This window comes from Macrobrachium rosenbergii, chromosome 13, assembly GCF_040412425.1.
Source record: "Macrobrachium rosenbergii isolate ZJJX-2024 chromosome 13, ASM4041242v1, whole genome shotgun sequence".
NCBI classification, from domain to species: Eukaryota; Metazoa; Arthropoda; class Malacostraca; order Decapoda; family Palaemonidae; genus Macrobrachium; species Macrobrachium rosenbergii.
The window spans coordinates 36,538,385-36,561,846 of NC_089753.1; the positions used below are offsets into that span (position 1 = coordinate 36,538,385).

The following is a 23,462-nucleotide window of genomic DNA, read 5'->3' on the forward strand; positions in this document are numbered from 1 at the left end:
ATATATATATTTTTTTTTACTTTCATGTCACCTAACCATACGGATTTAGGTCCAAAGTGTCTTGTCCCTTTTTAAAACAAACAGCAACTTTCCCTTGAAACCTAAATTATTTCAATGAAAAAAATATATATGTATATGTGTATATAAATTATATACATATACATATATAAATATATATGTTTTTTCATTGAAATAATTTGGATTCCAAGGGAAAGTTGCATTTGGTTTTAAAAAGCCACAAGGCTCTTTGGAGCTAAATCCGTGTGGTTAATTGACATGAAAGGATGAAGACATCTGTTAGAATAAAAAAAAATAATAATAAAAGAAGCAAAAAAGTGAACCAAATCATCAGTGTTTCATAAGGACTCGTAAGTGTATCAGGTGAACATTATTCTTATTCCTCTGTTTAGCAAGAAAAATGTTCCTGAAACTTAGCTCTCACTGTTTGGATGAAAGGATGAGATTGTATTAGAATTTTTATTCATGCAGACCAGATAATTTTGAGAATGAGGATTACGTGAAATTGGTCAACTGAAATAGCTTTTTAAATAGTTTGACTGTTGATGCAAAGGGTAATGATCTTGAGACCTGTTGATGCAAAGGATAGTGATCTTCAAAACATTGATGCAAAGGGTAGCGATCTTGAGAAGTATTGATGCAAAGGGTGGTGGTCTTGAGAGCTGTTGATGCAAAGGGTATTGATCTTGAAAAGTGTTGATGCAAAGTGTAGTGATCTTGAGAACTGCTGATGCAAAGGGTAGTGATCTTGAGAACTGTTGATGCAAAGGGTATTGATCTTGAAAAGTGTTGATGCAAAGGGTAGTGATCTTGACAACTGTTAATGCAAAGGGTAGTGATCTTGAGAACTGCTGATGCAAAGGGTAGTGATCTTGAGAACTGTTGATGCAAAGGGTAGTGATCTTGAAAACTGTTGATGCAAAGGATAGTGTACTTGAAAACTGTTGATGCAAAGGGTAGTGATCTTGAAAATTGAAATCACATATTGTTTGTGCAGTATGAAATGGCATTAAATATTGTAATTGCTACCAGGGGAGGGCTACAGTTTCCTTTTCAGGACAAGAAATGCAATGCTTTTAAGGAAAGGGATCAAGAACGACCATTAGTAAAAAGTAAATATGATAGATCTCTAAGATAAAGAGATTGCCTTAAATTCTTAAGATATTTACTCTGATTGGAGTTACATTTTTTGCATATAAGGTTTGTTAACACCTATAAGTTTCCCCTTTGTTCCACCATAACTATTATTACTCGTATATTTATGTGGGATTTTAGTTGTGCTTCTATCAGATTGAAATTGATGACAGTGAAGATTAAGATTCAAAGTGGAGACAATAATATATATATATATATATATATATAATATATATATATATATATATATATATATATATATATATATATATATATATATATATATATATATATATATATATATAAAATATATGTATATATAATATATATACATATGTATATGAAACTTTTGTCATTTATTTAAGTGAATATTTGTAGCACTTGTTGTTGCTCTCAGATCTACAGGCAAAATGGCTTAGGCCTTAATTGTTATGTTCTTACTTTAAAGTTCAGATATCTAATATGGATAATGACAGTTATGTAAAAGAGAACGTTAAAAAAATCAGCGTTGGTTGTACAGTATGTTTAGCATATTCTCTTTGTAAACATTCTGAGGACAAAGCTCTAAAATTTATTTCTCAGTGAAATCTTGTAATTCCCCCTCAATAAGTTTTTGATTTAGACTGAGAGAAGTGTTTGCGTGTGGCTCCAGAGGGGTAGTATGTACCACCATCTTGAGATGGTCTCAAATTGAGCAGCATCGTCTTCACTTCCACAGTCATCTTCATCCTTTCACTCACCCTTTCTTCTTCTGTGCTACTGACATCAGCTTCTCTTCTATCTTCTATATTAAGCAAACTTTGAAGGTACTGTATTATGGTTTAGCTTTTCTCTCTTAATTTACTTCCTTGTGGCAAAACTTTGTTCTCAAAGCTCTTTTAAATCATCCCCATCTAATGTAATTATATTACTTTCTCTCTCTCTCTCTCTCTCTCTCTCTCTCTCTCTCTCTCTCTCTCTCTCTCTCTCTCTCCTAACATTTACCTGCCGCCTATAACGTAGCTGACCATAAAGCACTTATAGGCTACATGTGCTTCGCAATCTTAGTGTTAAGGGATATTGTGATCTGTAGATTTTAAATGCCAGAATGTAAGTGGTTTTATGTGTATTTGTGTCTGTGTGTTTGAGTAATCAGATACTTATCACGTAGGATTTTTTATATCTTGGTTGTGACTCTTGTAGTTTTTAATTATTATTTGTGACATTTAACATTATAAATAATTGGTACTGCATCGAGATGATGAATTTTTTTTACAGTTTTTCACTCCCAAGCTCGCGTTTCGAAAGGTGACTGCACCCGTTCAGAGACCTTCGATATAGCCTAGTGTAATAGAAAAACATCATCACTATTTTTTTTTCTCCCATTCCTTTCATTTTCCTCTCCTCGATTCTAAGTTTACTTTATTTGTTACTACTCGCTTCATTCGTCCCCAAATTTCTCGAACTCCTCGTGGTTGCGTTACTTATACGCGGGATATTTTCTAGAACTGTTCCTCATCATGTTGGCACCGATCCCTCCCTACAACTCAGATCCCACACAAACCAAGCCCCCACCGGAGGCGAACGGTCTAACAGAAAACGGAAAACTCAAAACCAGTGTGTGTCGTTCTCGAAACCGCCATCCCATCTACACTCACTTCGTTTATCGATATGGGTGTTCAGTGTTGATTTTATTTTGCTTTGTGACTGAGTGAAAGTAGTTCTAACACAGTCAAACATACCTGTTTAATTTTTGGATGCACTAAACTGATTATAGAGTTTGCAGTGGGAGGAGTTTAATGACGTCACCAGCAGAAAAGGTGGTGGATTTCCTCCCAGGCTGCTTGTGACTCCTATAAAGTTACTGAAGAAAAGGGGGACAGCGCCGGTAAAAACGAAAATTTCATTTGTTTTCTTTTTTACTGTGTTTGTATAACTGTCACGGAGTAGGGGTTTGATTTTGAGTTACAGTATAAACCTTTCTGGGATGACATAGAGGCAGTGCAAAAATTTGTTTGGGTCTGTCAAGCGGTTCTGATTTCTGTAACGTCAGAACAAACAAACATTCACTTTATATATATATATATATATATATATATATATATATATATATATATATATATATATATATATATATATAAAATTCAGTATTTGGCATTGCCAAAAAAACAGGCACATGAGCTTCCTCTCCAAGAATCTGCATAACACCCGATTCGTTTCTCTTTTTTTAGTCAATATATTAGGAAAATCATGAGTGTGTTACCTAGTCATTTTCAAATATATTCAAAAGTTTAAATTCCAAAATTGTAAGTAATTCTCCATACATGTGGATACATCCAGGTTGTTTGTTTTTGTGATTATTTCTATAAAGCTCTTCATTTATATAAAACTCTTCATTTATATAAAACCCTTCATTTATATAAAACCCTTAATTTTTTAAAGGTCTTCATGAAGTAAAAAAAAAATCACGTTACCACAACCAGAAAAGGAGTTTAGTTGAATAAACATCAATACTACTCCTATTATGAAACTTTTTGGTTAAACAGCAAAATAAATCAAACAAAAAACATTCTGTCAGATGTTTTACGTGTGTGTATTAAATCGATCAATCAGATACAAGGCAAAGACAAGTTTCCAAGTCATACCAGATCACCAGATCCAAGAGAAGAGGAAAACAAAAAGGTCTTGAATTCACTGTTGGGATTAAAACCGCGCCATCTATTGCTGAAATTCGAAACACGTTGGGCATTACGTAGCCTCAGAGGAGGTGATAAGCAATCTAAGATTTTCTGAGCAGAGCATTTCAAGTAGCAGTTCCCCGAGAGGAATGACAGACTACGCAGGCAACTGCAGAAGGGGCTAATTTCGTATCGCAGTCGAAAACTCTTAAAAATGATTTCTCTGTTAATTATGCTCCCGGAAAGAAATTGAAGAGGAGGTGTCTAATTGGCTAAAAGGCTAGGCCATTAAGCCACGTTATCTCTCTCTCTCTCTCTCTCTCTCTCTCTCTCTCTCTCTCTCTCTCTCTCTCTCTCTCTCTCTCCAGCTTTCCTCATTAATCGTGATTTTCTCCATTTTCCTGTTCTAGTCTCTTTGCAGGATATAATGCAAATAAAATCATTTATGAAAATCAAGACTAAATATATTATAAGTTGCTTTCCCTTTTGCCACTGATTGCCAGGTTGCAATTTTTTCACATTTGATATCTGCGAAGGAAGGCTTGGTGAGTAAGGGGCAGCTGTTTGTTTACGTTGATTAAAGACTTTTGGGGAGAAGTGTTTATTGAGCAGCATCTGATACTATAAGCTGTTGGAATTATGAGTCAGTGTATAAGATTATAGTCCAAGTGTAATTCTTTATGCTAAATCTTCGCCAGTGGGCCTATGGAAATAGTAAAAACAATAAGATAAAGAATATCAGTTCTGTAGTACTGATAGTCCCTGAATAAATAATTATTATTTTATATGAAACAATTTTTGAATCTTTTCATCCCCTCTCAAGTTAAGCAGATACTGTATTCCCATCGCCAGAGATGGGATAAAAGAAATATAAATATGAATTAACTAGAATCTTTGTTTATGAAAACGTACATATATACATTGAAAGACTGCAGAACTGAGAAGACCATGGATGCTTCACATTCGTTGGTCTAGTTATCAGAAGCCCATAAATGTAGTTAATAAAAAATAAAAAAACACACTGATGACCACATTTTCAGTCAATTTTGCAATGACAAGACCAACGAAGCATCAAATTCATTGATCTAGTTATCAAAAGCCCAGAAATGTAGTTAATAAAGAATAAAAACACACAGTAATGACCAAATTTTGCGTTAATTTTGCTCTATCGCTGGGAACGTAGCTTTCGACTCCTAGTTGAAGGAGACATTGAAAATAAATGATATGTCACGACAGGTATCTTTCAATCGAAAGGTCAAGATGTTGTTTCTGAGAAACACGTTCCATTAAGACTGGGGATGGAGGAGATGTTAGAGGAAGATTTTCTTTGGGAACGCGAGGTTCAGCTTATGTTATGAATCACATATTGGTTATTCAACTATAATTAGCAGGCACTTTGGTGTCTGGCCTTACAGATTAGTAACAAAGTCCGTTAAGTAACAAAGCTCCTATATTATGGCCTGCACGTGAATGTTTTCCCATATTGTGGCCTGCACTTCAAAATATTGTGACTTGCATTTGAATATTTTCCTATATTATGGCCTGCACTTGAATATTTTCCTATATTATGGCTTGCACTTCAATATTTTCGTATATCACGGCCTGCACTTGAAGATATTGTTACTTGCACTTGAATATTTTCCTATATTAATGGCCTGCACTTGAAAATATTGTGACCTGACTTGAATATTTTCCTATATCATGGCCTGCACTTGAAAATATTGTGACCTGCACTCGAATATTTTCGTATATTGTGGCCTACACTTGAATATTTTCCTATATTGTAGCCTGCACTTGAATATTTTCCTATATTATGGCCTGCACTTGAACATATTGTGACCTGCACTCGAATACTTTCCTATATTGTGGCCTGCACTTGAATATTTTCCTACATTGTGACCTGCACTTGAATATTTTCTTATATTACAGCCTGCACTTGAAAACATTGTGACCTGCACTTTAATATTTTCCTATATTATGGCTCGTACTTGAACATTTTCCTATATTATGGCCTGCACTTGAATATTTTCCTATATTATGGCCTGCATTCTAAAATATTGTGACCTGCACTTGAATATTTTCCTATATTGTGGCCTGCACTTGAATATTTTCCTATATTATGGCCAGCACTTTAATATTTTCCAGTATTATGGCCTGCACTTGAATATTTTCCTACATTGTGGCCTGCACATGAATGTTTTCCTATAATATGGCCTGCAGTTGAATATTTTACATATTGTGGCCTGCACTTGAATATTTTCCTATATTATGGCCTGCAGTTGAATATTGCCCCATACTATGGCCTGCACTTGAATATTGTCGTATATTATGGCCTGCACTTGAATATTTTCTTATATTATGGCCTGCACTTGAATATTTTCCTATATGGCCTGCACTTGAATATTATCCCATATTATGGCCTGCACTTGAATATTGTCCTATATTATGCCCTGCACTTGAATATTGTCTTATATTATGGCCTCCCCTTAAATATCTTCCTATATTATGGCCTGCATTTGAATATTTTCGTATATTATGGCCTGCACTTGAATATTTTCGTATAATATTACCTGCACCTGAATATTGTCCTATATTATGGCCTGCACTTGAATATCTTCCTATAGTATGGCCTGCACTTGAATATTGTCCTATATTATAGCCTGCACTTGAATATCTTCTTATATTATGGCTTGCACTTGAATATTGTCCTATATTATGGCCTGCACTTGAATTGTAAGGACTGGAGATTGAGTGACATAGTGGCTGGGTGTTGACTGGTTTATTGGTAGTTCCTTACTGAGTCTAAATGTACAGAATCTGCGGAGATGATTGGCCAGTGTGGACCGCAACTTAGCATCTACACACAGACAGAGCAAAACAGAGATAAAAGATTCAGACATCTGTGTTTGTTGGCAGACAAACAGATGGCGATATTGATAGACATAATAAACGTACAGTGTTAAAATATACATCAATGGAAAGGCCATGAAATTCTACTTATGGCCAATTGCATGCATGAGATTTGAGACAGATTAATGAATACAATGCAGTAGCATAATACAGTATATGTGAAATGGCGAGACGTTTGTCGTCTTCACAAACAGAAACACACAGTTTGATACAGAAGTTTTGTTGGAACATTATGAGTACATGATTAGAATGCTTGCATGGCAATGCAAGTAGTGGTGATTGTACATACATCAAGAAAACGTTGGTTAGGGAGAAATAGACAGAACTATTGTATGGTTGAAGTCGCGCTCCATCAGAGAAAGAAAACGAGATGCTCCTGTTCTATCTTGTCCCCTCCGATGGATGACCCACACGTGTGTTTGGAAGAGACGGCGTCGGGCTCTTACAAATACTCCCCCCCCCCAAGACGTGGGTAACGTCTGATGGTGAGCAGAGGGTTGTGCTGTGCATGGGAGCGGCTGGCTACGGGTGAACACACACGCGTGTTTGGAAGAGGCAGCATCGGGGCGACGGGCTCTTACAGTACTCCCACCCAAGCAAGGCATTGACGCGGAAATCGTCTTGCTGACAATTGTAGTTGGCTTGAAGGACTTAGGCTAGGGGCGGGTAGGAGGCTGAAGGGCGGCGCCGGCCGGCAGAAGCTCGAGGAGGATGGGAGCGGGTTGAAAGGTGACGTCAGATGATCCTTCGGTAGCCAGCTGGAGGGGGACGGCTGAAGGAGGCTGATCCTTTGGTAGCCGGCTAGAGGGCTGAAGGATGACGGCGGCTGATCCTTGGTAGCCAGCTCGAGGGGGGGCGGCAGCAGGCTGAAGGATGATGTTGGCTGGTCCTTCGTTGGTCAGCTCGTCCGGTACGAGTGTGGGGCGGCTTCAGGTTTCCTGGAGGAGCAGTCCAGGGCTCCAGTGGTGGGGTGGGTCATCTCGGAGGGTCAGACATCTGACCGAGCAGCAAACAAGGCACAAGCAATGTGCAATGAAGTAAGACTATGCGCAGCAAATAAATAAATCTGAAAGGGCTACCACCCTGCAAGAGCTTGACCTCACAAATGAAAACCACTGCTGTTGAGACTGGCTGATAATTCTAAGTTTTAGCGCAATGTAAAGGCAAAGGGGGGGACTGTGTCAAGCGCCCCTGGACCACTGATAGTCAGAAGACTCTTGCACGCAGCAAGATGGCAGTTAAACATCTAAGGTTATTTGGTTCAGAAGAGCAGGGGCACACCACTTGAAGAACCAGATAACAGGATTCTGAAAAAGAATTCTAGGTTGGCATTCAGATCTAATGACTTTCTCTCACATGAAATTACTCATGCACGATGGAGGAAATTATCAATTAAATTAGCACATGGGAACACTATGGTGGGAATGCTCTAATTATTATCACAGCTCATTTAATTTAAGCTTGGAACAAGTGATGAGGGCAAATGTGCATGCTAGGCTGTGGGAAACAAAGGGGCTTTGTTTTAGGAGAATGAAAAGTTGGAAATACTGAAAATGGAGAGAAATTCACGAGAAGGGAAAGAATCTGGCATTAATTACAACTTTAAGACGTACTTTATTGCATCTGTGCATGGAGCTCACTTGCAAAAGATGAATTACGGCTGCAGAAGTTCCGACACATGGCCAGTATAAAAGGAAGAGAGACCGCACCAACTTCATGCTTTGGCGGACCTTGCTGAAGTGACGAGCGAGGTCGCCAAGACGCTCCCATTCGATTTCTAGGGCTGGGCACAAGGCCATCAGTCGATCTAGGAGAAGCAGTGACCGCCAGCACAAAGTTCAAAGGGAAGTAGGTCTTACAGCTAAGGCTACTGTGGTCAGCATAGCAGCCCAATTACGGTCGTGACTGGCCTTTCTGTCTCCTTAACGACTTTCCCTCCCCCAAAATCATACGCCATTAAATTTGATTTCCTAGCTGATGCGTTGAAGGGACGAATTTTTTTAAATATATAATTATATATATATATATATATATATATATATATATATATATATATATATATATATATATATATATATAATACATATGTATATATACACAAGCTGACGTACCCGGCATTGTACGGTAAAAACTCAAAGTGTAGAACATACACACAATGTAGAACATACCCGGATATTTATTTATCCCAACCTTCTACTGTATTAGACAGGAAAAGGAATAAAACCTATCTATAGTGCAATATCAAAGAAATTTTATCTATATGTTTTTAAAAATATAGATACAGTATACAAATTATAAAGCAAAACCTTTCACAAATTCACTATAATATTAATTTAACACAAAACTTGATTGTAAGCAACAATTTTAGTTTCACCATTCTTGGGTGGACCAACCCATGAGCAAGCAGCATAAAGCTGTTCTGTGGAAAAACATGGCGTTCTCAAATCAACTCCACAGTACTTAATAGACTGTCTCTGTACCTTGTTGATCGTGATCAAGAATGTTTGAGGAATATAAAACTTTTCACAGAAATAAAATACTATGATTAATAAACTTTAATCCAAAATACATAGTATCATTATCAAATAAATTTAGAAACGCTTATATAATCATCTAAAAGAGTGAAAAGAAACTGTCACATTCACTGAAAGATGAAAAACTGGAAGACTCGCCAAGGTAGCTCCTCTTAAATACAGATTTCTTTTTATTTTTACAAATTCCCAGAAGGCTCTACATTTTCAGTAGGTTATACTGAGTTCTGTTCGTTCTTTTCGACTAAACTTGGACTTCGCTGGCATTGGGAATGTCACTATTCACCTCAGCTACCCTGAAAACTATGGGTTCGACACCAATTTCGGTCATTTTTTACATTTTATTTTCTACCCCTTCTCACCCCCACCCCCTTCCTATCGGGGCTGAACTTGGAGTTAAAGGGCATCGGGATTGTTACTATTCATCTCAGCGACATAGAAAACTATGGTTTAGACACTAAAACTATGGTTTAGACACTAATATCTGTCGTTTTCGTTTATTTTTACATGCCACCCCCTTCCCACCCCCACCCCCTTTGGTGCCAGTGACGTCTTACTCCCATAGTATTCTTTTCCAGATAGTAAGTCATATGCATACCGAAATGAGGTATGATAGACCCATAAAGGTTATTTATTTACCAATTCTATGGGCACAACCAGCCTGTTTCAGGGAAGCCCTTCCCACCCCCACCCCCTTTGGTGCCCTTTGGTGCTAGTGATGTCTTTTAAAGATAGTAAGTCATATGTATACCAAGTTTGGTTGAAATTGCTCAATGCATTTCAGAGTAATGCTGGAACATACACACACATACATACATCCATTTATATATATATATATATATATATATATATATATATATATATATAGATAAGTAGAACTAACTTGATATGGGATCCTCTTCATTCATGTCAATAAAGATGATGTCAGTACCAAATTTTCTGGATCTTATATTCTGCAACAGTAAGAATTTTGTTGTGTGTAGACATCAACAGAATTCGCAGGCTGTTGTCTAAATATTTATAGTTCATAGGTTTCTTGAGCAGGTTAAACAGATGCACTACAGTATTCAAAAATTTCCAGTATGTGTAAATAAATAGTGCCAAACCCATGCAAATTGGGTAGTGGTGACTCCCCAAATAGGCTGAAGAATTGGTGGCCCGATATCTGTTAAAGGTCACCTGAGAGGAGGAGGAGGAGGAGGAGGAGGAAGAGAATTCTGTCTTAGCATCTATAGAACAGTGCAGAAACAGCGCCTTTTACAGTCACCCCAAGCATGACACCAGTCCTAACTAGGGACAGGCAAGACGAAGCAAAACCTTGAAAAGCAAATATTAAAAGTAATCTATACAGGGGTGAGAGGATGAACTGCAGTTTCATCTTGCAGGACTGATTTTCTTTCTAGTTACAGCAGTAACATTATGACCTAGTGTAGCAATTGGCATTGAAGAAATAAGAACTGATAGAAGACTTTAACATGAGATGACTGAAATCTTAGCTGGAGACACTTCTAGGCAAAACGTTTCATCATATAGGTCCAAAGTCCTATAGAATTTCTTGAAAGCACAACTTTTTACCAGTATTTCCAGTCCGTCTTTCTTCTCTGTGAGGAGAAGTGGAAAGCTAAGAACATTTTTCACTTGTGAGAATCAATGTGTTTTGTTTATATAAGTTAATCCATTTGTTATGTTTTGTTTGGAGTGTTGTTTCCATATTACATCATCAGTTGTCCTGTTACATAATAGTTTACAAGATTAGATGTATTTCATTATTTTTGCTCGCCAAGAATATTTTGTGCTTTAATTCGTTTTTCATCTTTTATGTGTTTACAGTTATCAAAAGTCTCGTCATATACAAATCCAGGTTTATAAATTTCAAGTAGGTATTTTTCCTCATTTAAAATGATTTATACCATGATATTTTATTCTCCAGCCCATCATTAAAAGCGAACAAGGTAACTCCGTGTTTCCTCAGTAGGTACTTTACAAAATAGCGAAAGCATCTTTGAGGCATCCTTATGTTACAAGGCCTTCTTAGTGTATTGAGGAGTACTGACAAAATAATTCCGATAAAAGAAGACAAGGTTTTAGAGCTTATATTAAGTTAAAAACATGTGCCGATGTTAATTAGAATAGGTAGAGTTCAAAATGAAAAAGTTTTGGTCATGCAAGATCTTTATTGTGCTTTATGCTATCCAATTTCTAATATCAATTTTGAGGTTTCAAGACCTAAACAAAATGTTTTACATTATGATCTTTATAACTGAATGTTTTGTATCATTGTCAAAAATAATGAATCATGCTGTTTTCAAATGTTAATGGTGGCTGTCATCATGGTATACTTTAACGTGAACGAGCTTGAAGTTGGTAGTTTCATCATAGACTCGTCTGTCTGGAATGTAACGATCAATAGGGAATCCCATAGGGCGCTTGTCTGGATACGTTTCTCCATGAGCACCACATTGAGCATGAGTACCTCCATGCTCGGATTCAACATCCGAGTGTGTTAGGTCATAGCTTCCATCAGTGACTGCCAGAATGAGAGCAAAGTCCATGCCGTTCTTCTTACCCTTAGGCAAAAGCATTCTGTTGGGAATTCCGCAAGACCTTTCGAATTCAGGCTTGCTAAAACTACCACTGTCAGCTGCATCCATGAGAGACTGGAAGCTGGGCACATCAGGAACAGTGACAGAAGAGTCCCTTGATTTCCTTACGACATGATTTCCTCCAGGAGACACTGTAATAGAAAAGAGTATTAATTTGAGAAACTGTGTTAGGCAACCTAATGTCAGACTATAAGATTACAAATATTTGTATCATATATAAACAAAGTAGATCCCAGAATTTTAAAGAAACATACGTACATTTCTTCCAGAATTTGTCCATTTCAATACAATGCCAGCTGCCGTTACTGAAAACAAACGGCTCTCCATTGTTGTCAAAGCGGGGACAAAGGTAGATGCGGAAAGTACCAACAACTTCTTTTCCATTGTTATTGTTGACATCAGCAACAAAGGAGAAGTCATTGTGGTTGAGACGATGAACACTGGCTTTTAAATCAACTGTGGGAATGCCTTCAGCAGAATCTACAGCATTTCGAAGGTCAAATTCATAGTCCTCAAAATATGTTTTAAGTTCTCCATCAATGCTAAGGCTATCAACGTTGACACCAGGGAAGTCTAGTTCTTCATGAGTGTATGGAGGAAGACTATATTTATGTTCCTTGAAAATGTTATCCATGTATTTGTGAAGTCGGAAGAATGTAGGATCACGAGTGGCTGTTTCAAAGTGTTCCATAACACCTGGAGGCATGTTGTATTTTCCATGAGGATCACCTTGACGGCCAAGCATAATGTGAGCCGTGTTGTGGAGAGCTCCATAATACTGGACATTAGGACTGTACACAGAAGATTCAATGATATCACCAAGTTTGTCGATGCCTTGGTCATTCATGATGTCAATAATCTTTCCATCCTTATCAGTGATATATCCATGGCTAATTGCATCGTGAATGCGACTTTCCATGATAATCATGTCACGAACTCTTGCTACTCCATCAACATCTTCAAAGTGAATATGGTCAGGACGGGCAGGGAATTCACCACCATATTTGTAGATAGTGTGTGGGGCAAATCCTTCTTCTATTGGTTTTTCCCATTGGAGTTCATCTACCATATCCAAATAGTTGGAGAGACGCTCAGAATCAAAGCGAACAGTGAGCTGATGATGAACCCAGAAGAAGAGTTCTCCCTTGCGGTCCAAGTGATGTCCGTATTTGTCTTCCCACCAGAAGGGGAAATCCATATGCCAAGTGACATGATGGACGTTCATTCCAATATCTTCTCCAAAGTAGGCCACACGTTGTTCCTTATTTTTCTTTGTACCTGTGAATTCCATCTCAAATTTACCTGGTGTGTTGGTCATCTTAGCTGTGTAAGCTTTTTGGATAACTTCGCTGTTTGTGAACAGATGAGGGGTAACTTCGTAGAGTGGGGGGAGAACAATGCCATGTCCAAGATCAGAGTGAATGACAGCAGTGTAAAGGGCATACACAAACTCTCCTTCATTCATATGCTCACGCCAGTATGCAGCATTTTTAACAGCACAGTCCCACTCCTTGCATTGCATGAAGACTTCAAAGAGCATAAGGGCCTCCTCTCTTTGGCGTTCGTTGAAGAGTGAGAACCAGTGATGCTGTTCAAGGAGTCTGTGATCTTTCTCTTCCTGGACTAGGTGCCTTGCTGCTTCTCCACCATCCTTATATTGCGACACATCTCCTACAGGGTCAAAAGATGCTGCATATCCTTTCAGGTCATCAAAGTGGTGGTGGTCATAGACATTCCACAACAGGTGATTAACATCCTGTTGTCTCTTGGCCAATGGTACATCTGTGTAGAAGAAAAATTTTATTGTAAAAATAAATTCTATTATATCAAGACATCAAAATTTTTCACAGTTTTCACCCAGTACACAAAATTTTTTTTTATCTAGCAGGAGAAATTAATTTTGGGAGCAGATTCCCATGGTACCATGAGTCTTCCCTAAGCTAGAAGTTTTCTAGCCAAATGATAGTAAGTTTTTCTGGTTTCATTTTGATGTTTAGTAACTTTTCATTGTATGAAGAACTGACATTTAATTATTTTTTAATAGTTCATTGGAATTCAGTAATTCAAAACGTTTTCTTTATATGCAACTGTGCAACCGTAATGTTGTTGTCAATCTTAGTGCAGTGAAATAGTTGTCGATTCTTAGCAATTTTTCGATGGTTTAAAAATATTAATGATAGTGTGCATGACTACTGAACTGAAGAGATAGACCTTTAGGTGTCCAAGGACTGACATTTATAGATATATTTTCTTATAGTGAAATTTCACAAACAGTGATGCTTTGATTCTGATCATCTTTTGTGAAATAGACTCAATGGATATTTTTAAGATGTATAAAGCATGGTTATTTTTGTAAAAAACAGTCACATAAATCATTATGGATGATTTAAAACCAACCTAAGAAGCTACAAGCGAGAGAGTTACAGATGTCATCTGTCATTAATGATTGTTATTATGATTACTAGTCCGGCTCAACCTTTAGTCACTGCAGATTGCTACAAGCTCAAAGGTCCAATAAGGAAAACGAAATGCAGGAGAATAAACCATATAAGAAAAATAGATACGCTTGATAAGAAAAATAGATACGCTTGAGAATTTAAAACAGCCAATTATGAAAGGCGACTCTCGTCAGCCTGCATAGTCAAAAACAAATTTATGCCCACTGTGACCGTGGGAAGCTTCAGTAATTCACCCACAGTGCCAGGAAGATAAATCTTGATTTGGTCACTGCAAGAATGTCCCTCTGTAAAATGGGTATGGCATCTGACCTCACATAAGAAAAGGCAAGATTTTTAAAATGAATTGGTAGTAGATGTTAATACTAAGATCCCAAATGAGACAGTTAATGACACTTACGTTTTTTTCTAACTACTCAACGTACCAGTCAGCTTCTGAAGACTAGTGAACAATAGTCAAAACGAGAAATGTCTCGAAATGAAAAAGAACCTGTACTAATACTCACCGGCGGCAGCAAAGGCTACCAGAGCGCACAAGACAAACACCTTCATTGTGATGTGGCTGGAGAAGAGTTGCTTGCTCTTTAAATACTCTTTCTGGGTTGCAATAAGAGTCAAAGTACAACAGAGGCCAAGTGTTGCGAATGTGGTTTATGATCATTGCTGTTATCTGATAAAAAGAAAAAATTGTGTACCAAGGTATCTTTTTTTTGCTAGCAAGTGTTGTCTTTTGTCCTTGAAGAATATGTTATATAGATATGTAATGAGAGATAGGTAGGGCACAAAAAATATTGGGTACATTTAGTATAGATTAGACGTTACTTTAATTTTAGAAACTTGTTAAAAATTATCGTTAGTGATGTACACACACACACACACACACACACACACACACACACACACACACACACACACACACACACATATATATATATATATATATATATATATATATATATATATACATCTTTCATGTCAATAACCATATGGATTTAGGTCCAAAGAGTCTTGTCCCTTTTTAAAACCAACAGCGAATTTTCCTTGAAACCCAAATTATTTCAATGAAAAAAAAAAAATATATATATATATATATATATATATATATATATATATATATATATATATGTGTGTGTGTGTGTGTGTGTGTGTGTGTGTATGCATATATATACATATACATATACATATACATATATTTTTTTGTTAATGAAATAATTTGCGTCTGAAGGGAAAGTTGCAGTTCGTTTTAAAAAGCGACAAGACTCTTTGGACCTAAATCCGTGTGGCTAGCTGGCATGAAAGGGTGAAGACATCTGTTAGAATTAAAAAAAAAAAGAAGCAAAAGAGTGAATCAAATCATCAGTGCTTCATAAGTTCTAAGTGTATCAAGTGAACATTATTATTATGCCTCTGTTTAGCTAGAAAACTGTTCCTGAAACTTAGCTCTCACTGTTTAGGTCTAAGGATTAGATTGTATTAGAATTTATATTCATGAAGAGCAGATAATTTTGAGAATGGGGATTACGTGAAATTGGGTAATTGAAGTGGATTTTTTTTTTTTTAAGTTTGATTGTTAATACAAAGTGTAGTGATCTTGAGAACTGTTGATGCAAAGGGCAGTGATCTTGAAAACTATTGATGCAAAGGGTAGTGATCTTGAAAACTGTTGTTGCAATGGGTTTGATCTTGAGAACTGTTGATGCAAAGGGCAGTGATCTTGAAAACTATTGATGCAAAGGGTAGTGATCTTCAAAAGTATTGATGCAAAGGGTTTCATCTTGAGAACTGTTGATGCTAAGGGTAGTGATCCTGAAAAGTGTTGATGCAAAGGGTAGTGATCTTGAAAAGTGTTGATGCAAAGGGTAGTGATCTTGAAAAGTGTTGATGCAAAGGGTGGTGAGCTTGAAAAGTGTTGATGCCAAGGGTAATGATCTTGAAAAGTATTGATGCAAAGGGTAGTGATCCTGAAAACTGTTGATGCAAAGGCTAGTGATCTGGAAAACTGTTGATGCAAAGGGTAGTGATCTTGAAAAGTGTTGATGCAAAGGGTAGTGATCTTGAAAAATGTTGATGCAAAGGGTAGTGATCTGGAAAAGTGTTGATGCAAAGGGTAGTGATCTTGAAAAGTGTTGATGCAAAGGGTAATGATCTTGAAAAGTGTTGATGCAAAGGGTAGTGATCTTGAAAAGTGTTGATGCAAAAGGTAGTGATCTTGAAAATTGAAATTACATATTGGTTGTGCAGTACGAAATGGCATTAAATATTATAATTGGTACTGGGACAGGGGACGGGCTAGAGGTTCCTTTTTCGGACAAGAAATGCACTGCTTTTATGGAAAGGGATCAAGAACGACCATTAGTGGAAAGTAAATATGATAGATCTCTAACATAAAGGTATCGTCTTAAGTTCTGAAGATATTTTTTCTGATTTGAGTTACATTATTTGCATATAAGGTTTGTTAGCACCTATAAGTTTCCCCTTTATTCCAACATAACTATTATTATATTTATATATATTATTATGCGCCATTTTGGTTGTGTTTCTGTCAAATTGAAATTGATGATAGTGGAGATTAAAATTCAAAGTGGAGACAACAATATATATATATATATATATATATATATATATATATATATATATATATATATATATATATATATGTATGTATACGTAGCATTTCTTGTTGCTCTCAGATCTACAGGCAAAATGGCATAGGTCTTAATTGTTATGTTCTCACTTTAAAGTTCAGATATCTAATATGGATAATGACAGTTATGTAGGAGAGAACGTTAAAAAAACAGGGTTGGTTGTACAGTATGTTTAGCACATTCTCTTTGTAAACATTCTGAGGCCAAAGCTCTAAAATTCCCCCTCAATAAATTTTCGATTTAGACTGAGAGAAGTGTTTGTGTGTGGCTCCAGAGGGGTAGGACCACCATCTTGAAATGGTTTCTAATTGAGCAGCATCGTCTTCACTTCCACAGGCATCTTCATTCTTCCACTCACCCTTTCTTCTTCTGTGCTACTGACATCAGCTTCTCTTCTATCTTCTATATTAAGCAAACTTTGAAGGTACTGTATCATGGTTTAGCTTTTCTCTCTTAATTTACTTCCCTGTGTCAACGCTTTGTTCCCAAAGCTCTTTTAAATCATCCCCATCTAATGTAATTATACTCTCTCTCTCTCTCTCTCTCTCTCTCTCTCTCTCTCTCTCTCTCTCTCTCTCTCTCTCTCTCTCTCTCTCTCGTTGACTACCTAACATTTAAATGCTGCCTATAACTTAACGTAGCTGACCATAAAGCACTTATACATGTACTTTACAATCTTAGTGTTGAGGGATATTGTGATCTGTAGATTTTAAATGCCAGACTGTAAGTGGTTTTATGTGTATGTGTGTCTGTGTGTGTGTTTGAGTAATCAGATACTTATCACGTAGGATTTTTTTTATATCTTGATGGTTGTGACTCTTGTAGTTTTTAGTTGTTTGTGGCATTTAACATTATAAATAACTGGTACTATATCCAGATGAATTTTTTTTTTTTTTTTACAGTTTTTCACTCCCAAGCTCGCCTTTCGAGAGGTGACTGCACCCGTTCAGAGACCTTCGATATAGTGTATTAGAAAAACATCATCACTAAACATTGATTTTTTTTTCTCCCATTCCTTTCATTTTCCTCTCCTCGATTCTAAGTTTACTTTATTTGTTACTGCTCGCTTCATTCTTCCCCAAATTTCTCGAATTCCTCGTGGTTGCATTACTTATACGCGGGATATTCTCTAGAACTGTTCCTCATCATGTTGGCACCGGTCTCCCCGACCACTAAGATCCCCGACAAGCCCAGCCAGAGGCGAACGGTCTAATAGAAAACGGAAAACTCAAAACCAGTGTGTGTGTGTGTGTCGTTCTCGAAACCGCCACCCCATCTACACTCACTTCGTTTTTCGATATGGGTGTTCAGTGTTAATTTTATTTTGCTTTATGACTAAGTGAAAGTAGTTCTAATACAGTCAAACATATCTCTTTAATTTTTTGGATGCACTAAACTGATTATAGGGTTTGCAGTTAGAGGAGTTTAATGACGTCACCAACAGAAAAGGTGGTGGATTTCCTCCCACGCTGCTGGTGACTCCTATAAAGTTACTGGTGAAAAGGGGGACAGCACTGGTAAAAACTAAAATTTCAATTGTTTTCTTTTTTACTGTTTGTATGCCTGTCACGGGGTAGGGGTTTGATTTTGAGTTGTAAACCTTTCTGGGATGACATAGAGGCAGCGCAAAATTTTGTCTTGGTCTGTCAAGCGGTTCGGATTTCTGTAGCATCCTGACAAACATACAAACATTCACTTTATATATATATATATATATATATATATATATATATATATATATATATATATATATATATATATATATATATATTGTAAAAGAGTATAAAATCCGCTAGGAAACTGTTCTCCTTTCTTGCTTTGGGTTGGTTTGAACCTTTGAAGGTCGGGGTATAGGGCTCAGAGAATATAATAGTTTGGGGACAGTAAACTGGCTTTGCATTGTTTTCTTTGGTACAGGGAAAGAAAATCGTTTTCTATGATATCCGGGTCGGCGACCTGGGTCAGGACATCGCCCCTACCCCTGTCCGGAAGCAATAAAAGGTCAGGGCCAGGACAGCTCTCTCACACGCGGTCGCTAGTTTAAGCCGAGAACAAGTTAAGTCTCTGCAGGTTGTTTGCCCTGCCCTCCTCTTCCGCTCGCCGCCACGTGGATCCCATCGCCGCCCTGTGTGCCCCGTGTTCCATTCCACGTGGCCTTAGAAGACTGCAAGGGGATTGCAAGTCTCCCACACGCGAGCTGACATTAAACGGCGGCCTTTTCATCATCCCAAGGGCGCCCTTTTCCGCCCCAATCTACGACTTGAAGAAATACCTTGGAGAGGGAGGCTACCATTTGTCCACGCTCCCACATCGTGTTTCTCGGCAGAAGACGCCGTCATCCCTACGCCCTACAAATGTGAAAGACGCCTGTAGCAGAATTATCCTTGGTCCGTGTTCCTGGCATTCCTAAGCTCCCTCTTCGGGAGGACTTCTACGACAGTAATTTACCGTATTTTCAGTTAATTTTCCTTTTGACCTTGTGTGCTATCAAATATAACTATTTTTATATCCACGTGTTTCACGTGCACTTCCCTTAGTGAAGAGCCCTCCGCTCCGTGTACTTTTTTTTTTTGTTTGTGTTTTATATGTCCTGGGTATCTTACAAGGCCATTTTCGAGTAAAGTAATAATTGTGGAGTCATAAGATCCACCTGCACCAGGAAACATATAAAAAAAATATATATATATATATATATATATATATATATATATATATATAAAATTCAATATTTGGCATTGCCAAAAGAACAGGCACATGAGCTTTATCTCCTAGAATCTGCATAACACCCGAGTCTTTTCTCTTTTTTAGTCAATATATTAGGAAAATCATGAGTGTGTTACCTAGTCATTTTCAAATATATTCAAGAGATGAAATTCCAAAATTGTAAGTAATTCTCCATACATATGGATACATCCAGGTTGTTTGTTTTTGTAATTATTTCTATAAAGCTCTTCATTTCTATAAAGCTCTTCATTTATATAAAACCCTTCATTTTTATAAAGCTCCTCATGAAGTAAAAAAAATCATGTTACCACAGCCAGAAAAGTTTACTCGAATAAACTTCAATACTAGTTTTGCTAACTTACATACTACAGCAGAGCCTAATGCCTATGCAAAGGTAGCTACATACTTCTACTGGCTGTCTCTGACGGCAGGAGAACACTACTCCTAGGCAACAGGTGCATGGAAAATGTGTCTTGTTGACATGGTCTACTATCCTACTGCCCTGGCACTAAATTAAATGACACTGACCTAACTAAATGCAATTAATTATGGATTATGCAATTCCTTATGGAAGAGTTAATTATGTTAAGCAGTCAGGTTTGTACCAGTTTGAGTATTGGACAGTTTTATCATGAGGTTATTTTCAGGGTTAGTACTACAAGATTGCCTAGGGTGTTAGATGTTAGTCTACTTGGGCAGAGATCACGCAGGCTACCTCCTCTGGGTAGATGCCAGGATCACTCTGAAATGGAAAAGGCACTGTGCCAATGGGACCTAGGAGCTGCGGGGAGGCTCCCTACTTCGACTGCTGCGACAACCATCATAAGGGTAGAACCAGCATCTGCATCCCTGCCAGACAGTTCCTGGTCGACCAGAGAAGGTATAGTGTTCAGGTCTGCCAGAGGTTCATCATCAGCAGATGAAGGTGATTGAGAAGAAGGAACATCAGGGGTCGGAGGCTCACAAGTGGCAATGATCAATTCAGTGATGTTTGGAGGATCTCTCGTAAGAGGATCCGTAAGTGATTTGGATCCAGCACTGGCATTAACTCGGGGCCAGACACAGATGTTAAGGTTAGTGGAGGTGCTATGTCCGAGATAGACAGAGCTTGGCACTGCTCAGGGCTCTCAAGTGGCACTGGCAGAGCTTTAGAGTCAGGCGTGACTGACGAGGGACCCGGGGGTGCAAAACCCCTCAGTGTACCTGAGGTGGCGTGAGACAGAGATTCCTGTCTTAGGTGGAGGGCAGAACCTCTTGGAAGTGTTCTGGTGGTGGTGGTGTCTACTGCATTTTGCTTGCTAGGACACCTCGCCCAATTTGGGGAGTGCCCTGTTACATTACAGGTCTTGCAGTGGTACCTGGTGATTTCCCTTTGCGGTGAGGGAGGAAACTTTTGGTGGCCATCCTTTTGTGAGGATCGAGGATGTGGCCTGGTGTTGCACGAAGAGTGCCCCTTCCGTCGAACACCTTGGTGAGTGGAAGGTAGGGCTGACAGTGGCATGCATGTCAAGGTGGCTCTGTCCCGGTCAGGTGGAGGTAGCCAGGCAAGAGAGTGGCGTTGGGGAAGGACATCCCCAGAGGAGGTCTCGTCCCAATATGAACTCCACTCCATGCCTGAGTTTGTTCACCACTTCAATGCGGTGAGGTTGCATGCCCCAAGGGGGTTGTCACCTGAAGCTCGACTGTGGGAATGGTCTTGGTCTGCCCCTCTATCCAAGTCATTGTCCACCTGGTCTTGTCGTCTACAGTGGCACTGGCTGGCACTTGGGCCCGGTCAATCAGGCTAATCTCTGAGCCAGTGTCTACTGTAACTGGCAGGCTCAATGGTAAGCTAAAACCATCCAGGGGTGCCACTGAGACGGACTGAGTCCACACCCACTCAAGGTGAGATATATTTGGTGGCACAGCTCCGTAAGGTCATGGTACTAATCAGGTTGATGTGCTTGGTAGAGGGTATATGCTTTGGGCAACCAGGATATCTGGCTGTATAGTGCCCTGGAGTTCCACAGTCTCAGCAGGGTCCCTTTGAATGGGCTGATTTCCCTATGGTGACTACCGGTGGAGAAGATTGAGTGGACGGAGAGAAAGAGGAGTTCTGGTTGTTGGTAGTAGGCTGCTTATTGTTGCCCAACTTGTAGCGGCAGTCAGATTCAGTGTGCCCCAACTTCTTACAATGGGTGCACGTAGGCTTGCTAAGCAGTCCATTCTTTGGGCGTGTTGAGCCTGAGAGGTACCCGAGTGGTAGGATGAGATGTGCTGTGGGATTGGTTGTAGGTTTCCCATGAATCGGCCATACAGCAGGCTTCCATAAGTGTGATGGGCTACTTATCACTGAGATACACATTAAGGGGCCCAGGCACACATTGGAAAAGATCCTCCAGCATGGTCTGATTGAATAGGTCCTCGAAGGTAATGCACAACAGGGAGTTAAACCAGCGGGTACTAGACTGGGTTTTGCGGCAGGCCCATTCAGTACAGGACCAGCCGACTTCCTTGGCAAGACCTCAGAACCACTGTCTCCTCTCTCCCGGGTTATTTCGTAGGCCTTCGTTATGACCCTACGAACTTCTACCATGTCGCCTCTTTGACTCTTCTCCAGTGAGCGGAGGGCTGCCTTAGCTTTTCCCTCCATGTGCTTGGCAAGCACTAAGCCTTCTCTGTCTTTGTGGTGTTGTAGTTTTCAAAGAGCGCCTCTATTTCCTCCAACCATGCTTCTGGCTCTTCCTCAGTCCACTTGGGGACTAGGGAATTAATGCTTGAGATTGGAGAATCTGGGGCAGCAGGTGTGGGGTTGGAGGCTTGTTGGATTGCCATAGCTTCAGGACTTTCATTTCTTGCCTTCTCCAGCTCGAGCTCCCTTTCTTTGAGGGAGCTAGTTCGCTTTCCTTGAGAGCTAATTCATGGTGTCTTCTCCTCTTGCATCTTCCAGCTGCCTCTGTTCTTCAGCATACAGCCGCTGTTCTGTTCTTTCGTCCCTCTTTTGCTTGGCCAGGTCGCCCATCTGTTCCTTGACCCACTTGGTGAGTTCTGGTCCCACGAGACCTGCCTCCATCCCCAGATCCATGAAGGTTTTGTAATGTTCTGTTGCCATGGTTCTGGTAGGTAAGGGAGTCTACTTGGGTTGACTGGACGTACTTTGGAATTGAGGAAGTGTCCCTCAGATTTGGGTGACGCTTCAGTGGTGTGGCACCTTTTCAATAAGGTGGCACTGTGGCTGAATGTGTTGTGCAAATGTCACACTGATGGAGCAATCCTGATGGAATAATGAACCTTATGGGTGGATACACTGTTGTTGGCACTCTGTATCTCAGGTACAGATGCTGTGGCTTGTATGTGAGGACTGTCTTGGTGGCACTAGGGTGCCGGTGTGTTCCGGGGAACAACGCTAAGAGGCAGTGCAACCAAACAGCACTGAAGGAAATGGCGCTCTGCCCAAGGGAGAGTGTGAGTAATGAGTAAAAGAGAAAGTGAAAAGGTAAGTGCTTCAGTAACTTAGTCATTGGCAGTGCCTCAGATTAGTGGCACTGTCGGAGGGGAAACCCTTGGGCTTGCACTCGTGGGCGGCTAGTTCTAAGAACTAGTGGCTGCCCCCTGACGTGAGGAAAGGAAGGTTTTGGGTTTTGCACTCAATGTGCGATTTGGTGCATGCAGTATATGCATGTCTTGGATAATGGAAACACACTCGTGCACGACAGTTAATAACTGTTATTAAATGGTTGTACGTTCATTCTGTGAAACGCACGAGAGCTCACTTCGCTGGCTGATGCACTTAATATGGAAATAG

At 39.0% G+C, this 23,462-nt stretch overlaps 1 protein-coding gene and 1 long non-coding RNA gene across 2 annotated transcripts in view; one reads left to right on the forward strand and one right to left on the reverse strand.

The window, feature by feature from the left end:
- LOC136844584 (uncharacterized) overlaps positions 1-23,462 on the forward strand; it is a 303,347-nt gene that overhangs the window by 76,656 nt on the left and 203,229 nt on the right. The gene's annotated exons all lie outside the window — the stretch shown is intronic.
- On the reverse strand, positions 11,405-14,954 carry LOC136845196 (hemocyanin B chain-like). The gene is made up of 3 exons (XM_067115233.1): positions 14,816-14,954; positions 12,112-13,635; positions 11,405-11,984 (listed from the first exon to the last, which is right to left on the reverse strand). The coding sequence occupies exons 1-3, from the start codon at positions 14,859-14,861 to the stop codon at positions 11,563-11,565; spliced, it is 1,992 nt and encodes a 663-aa protein (XP_066971334.1). The 5' UTR covers positions 14,862-14,954; the 3' UTR covers positions 11,405-11,562.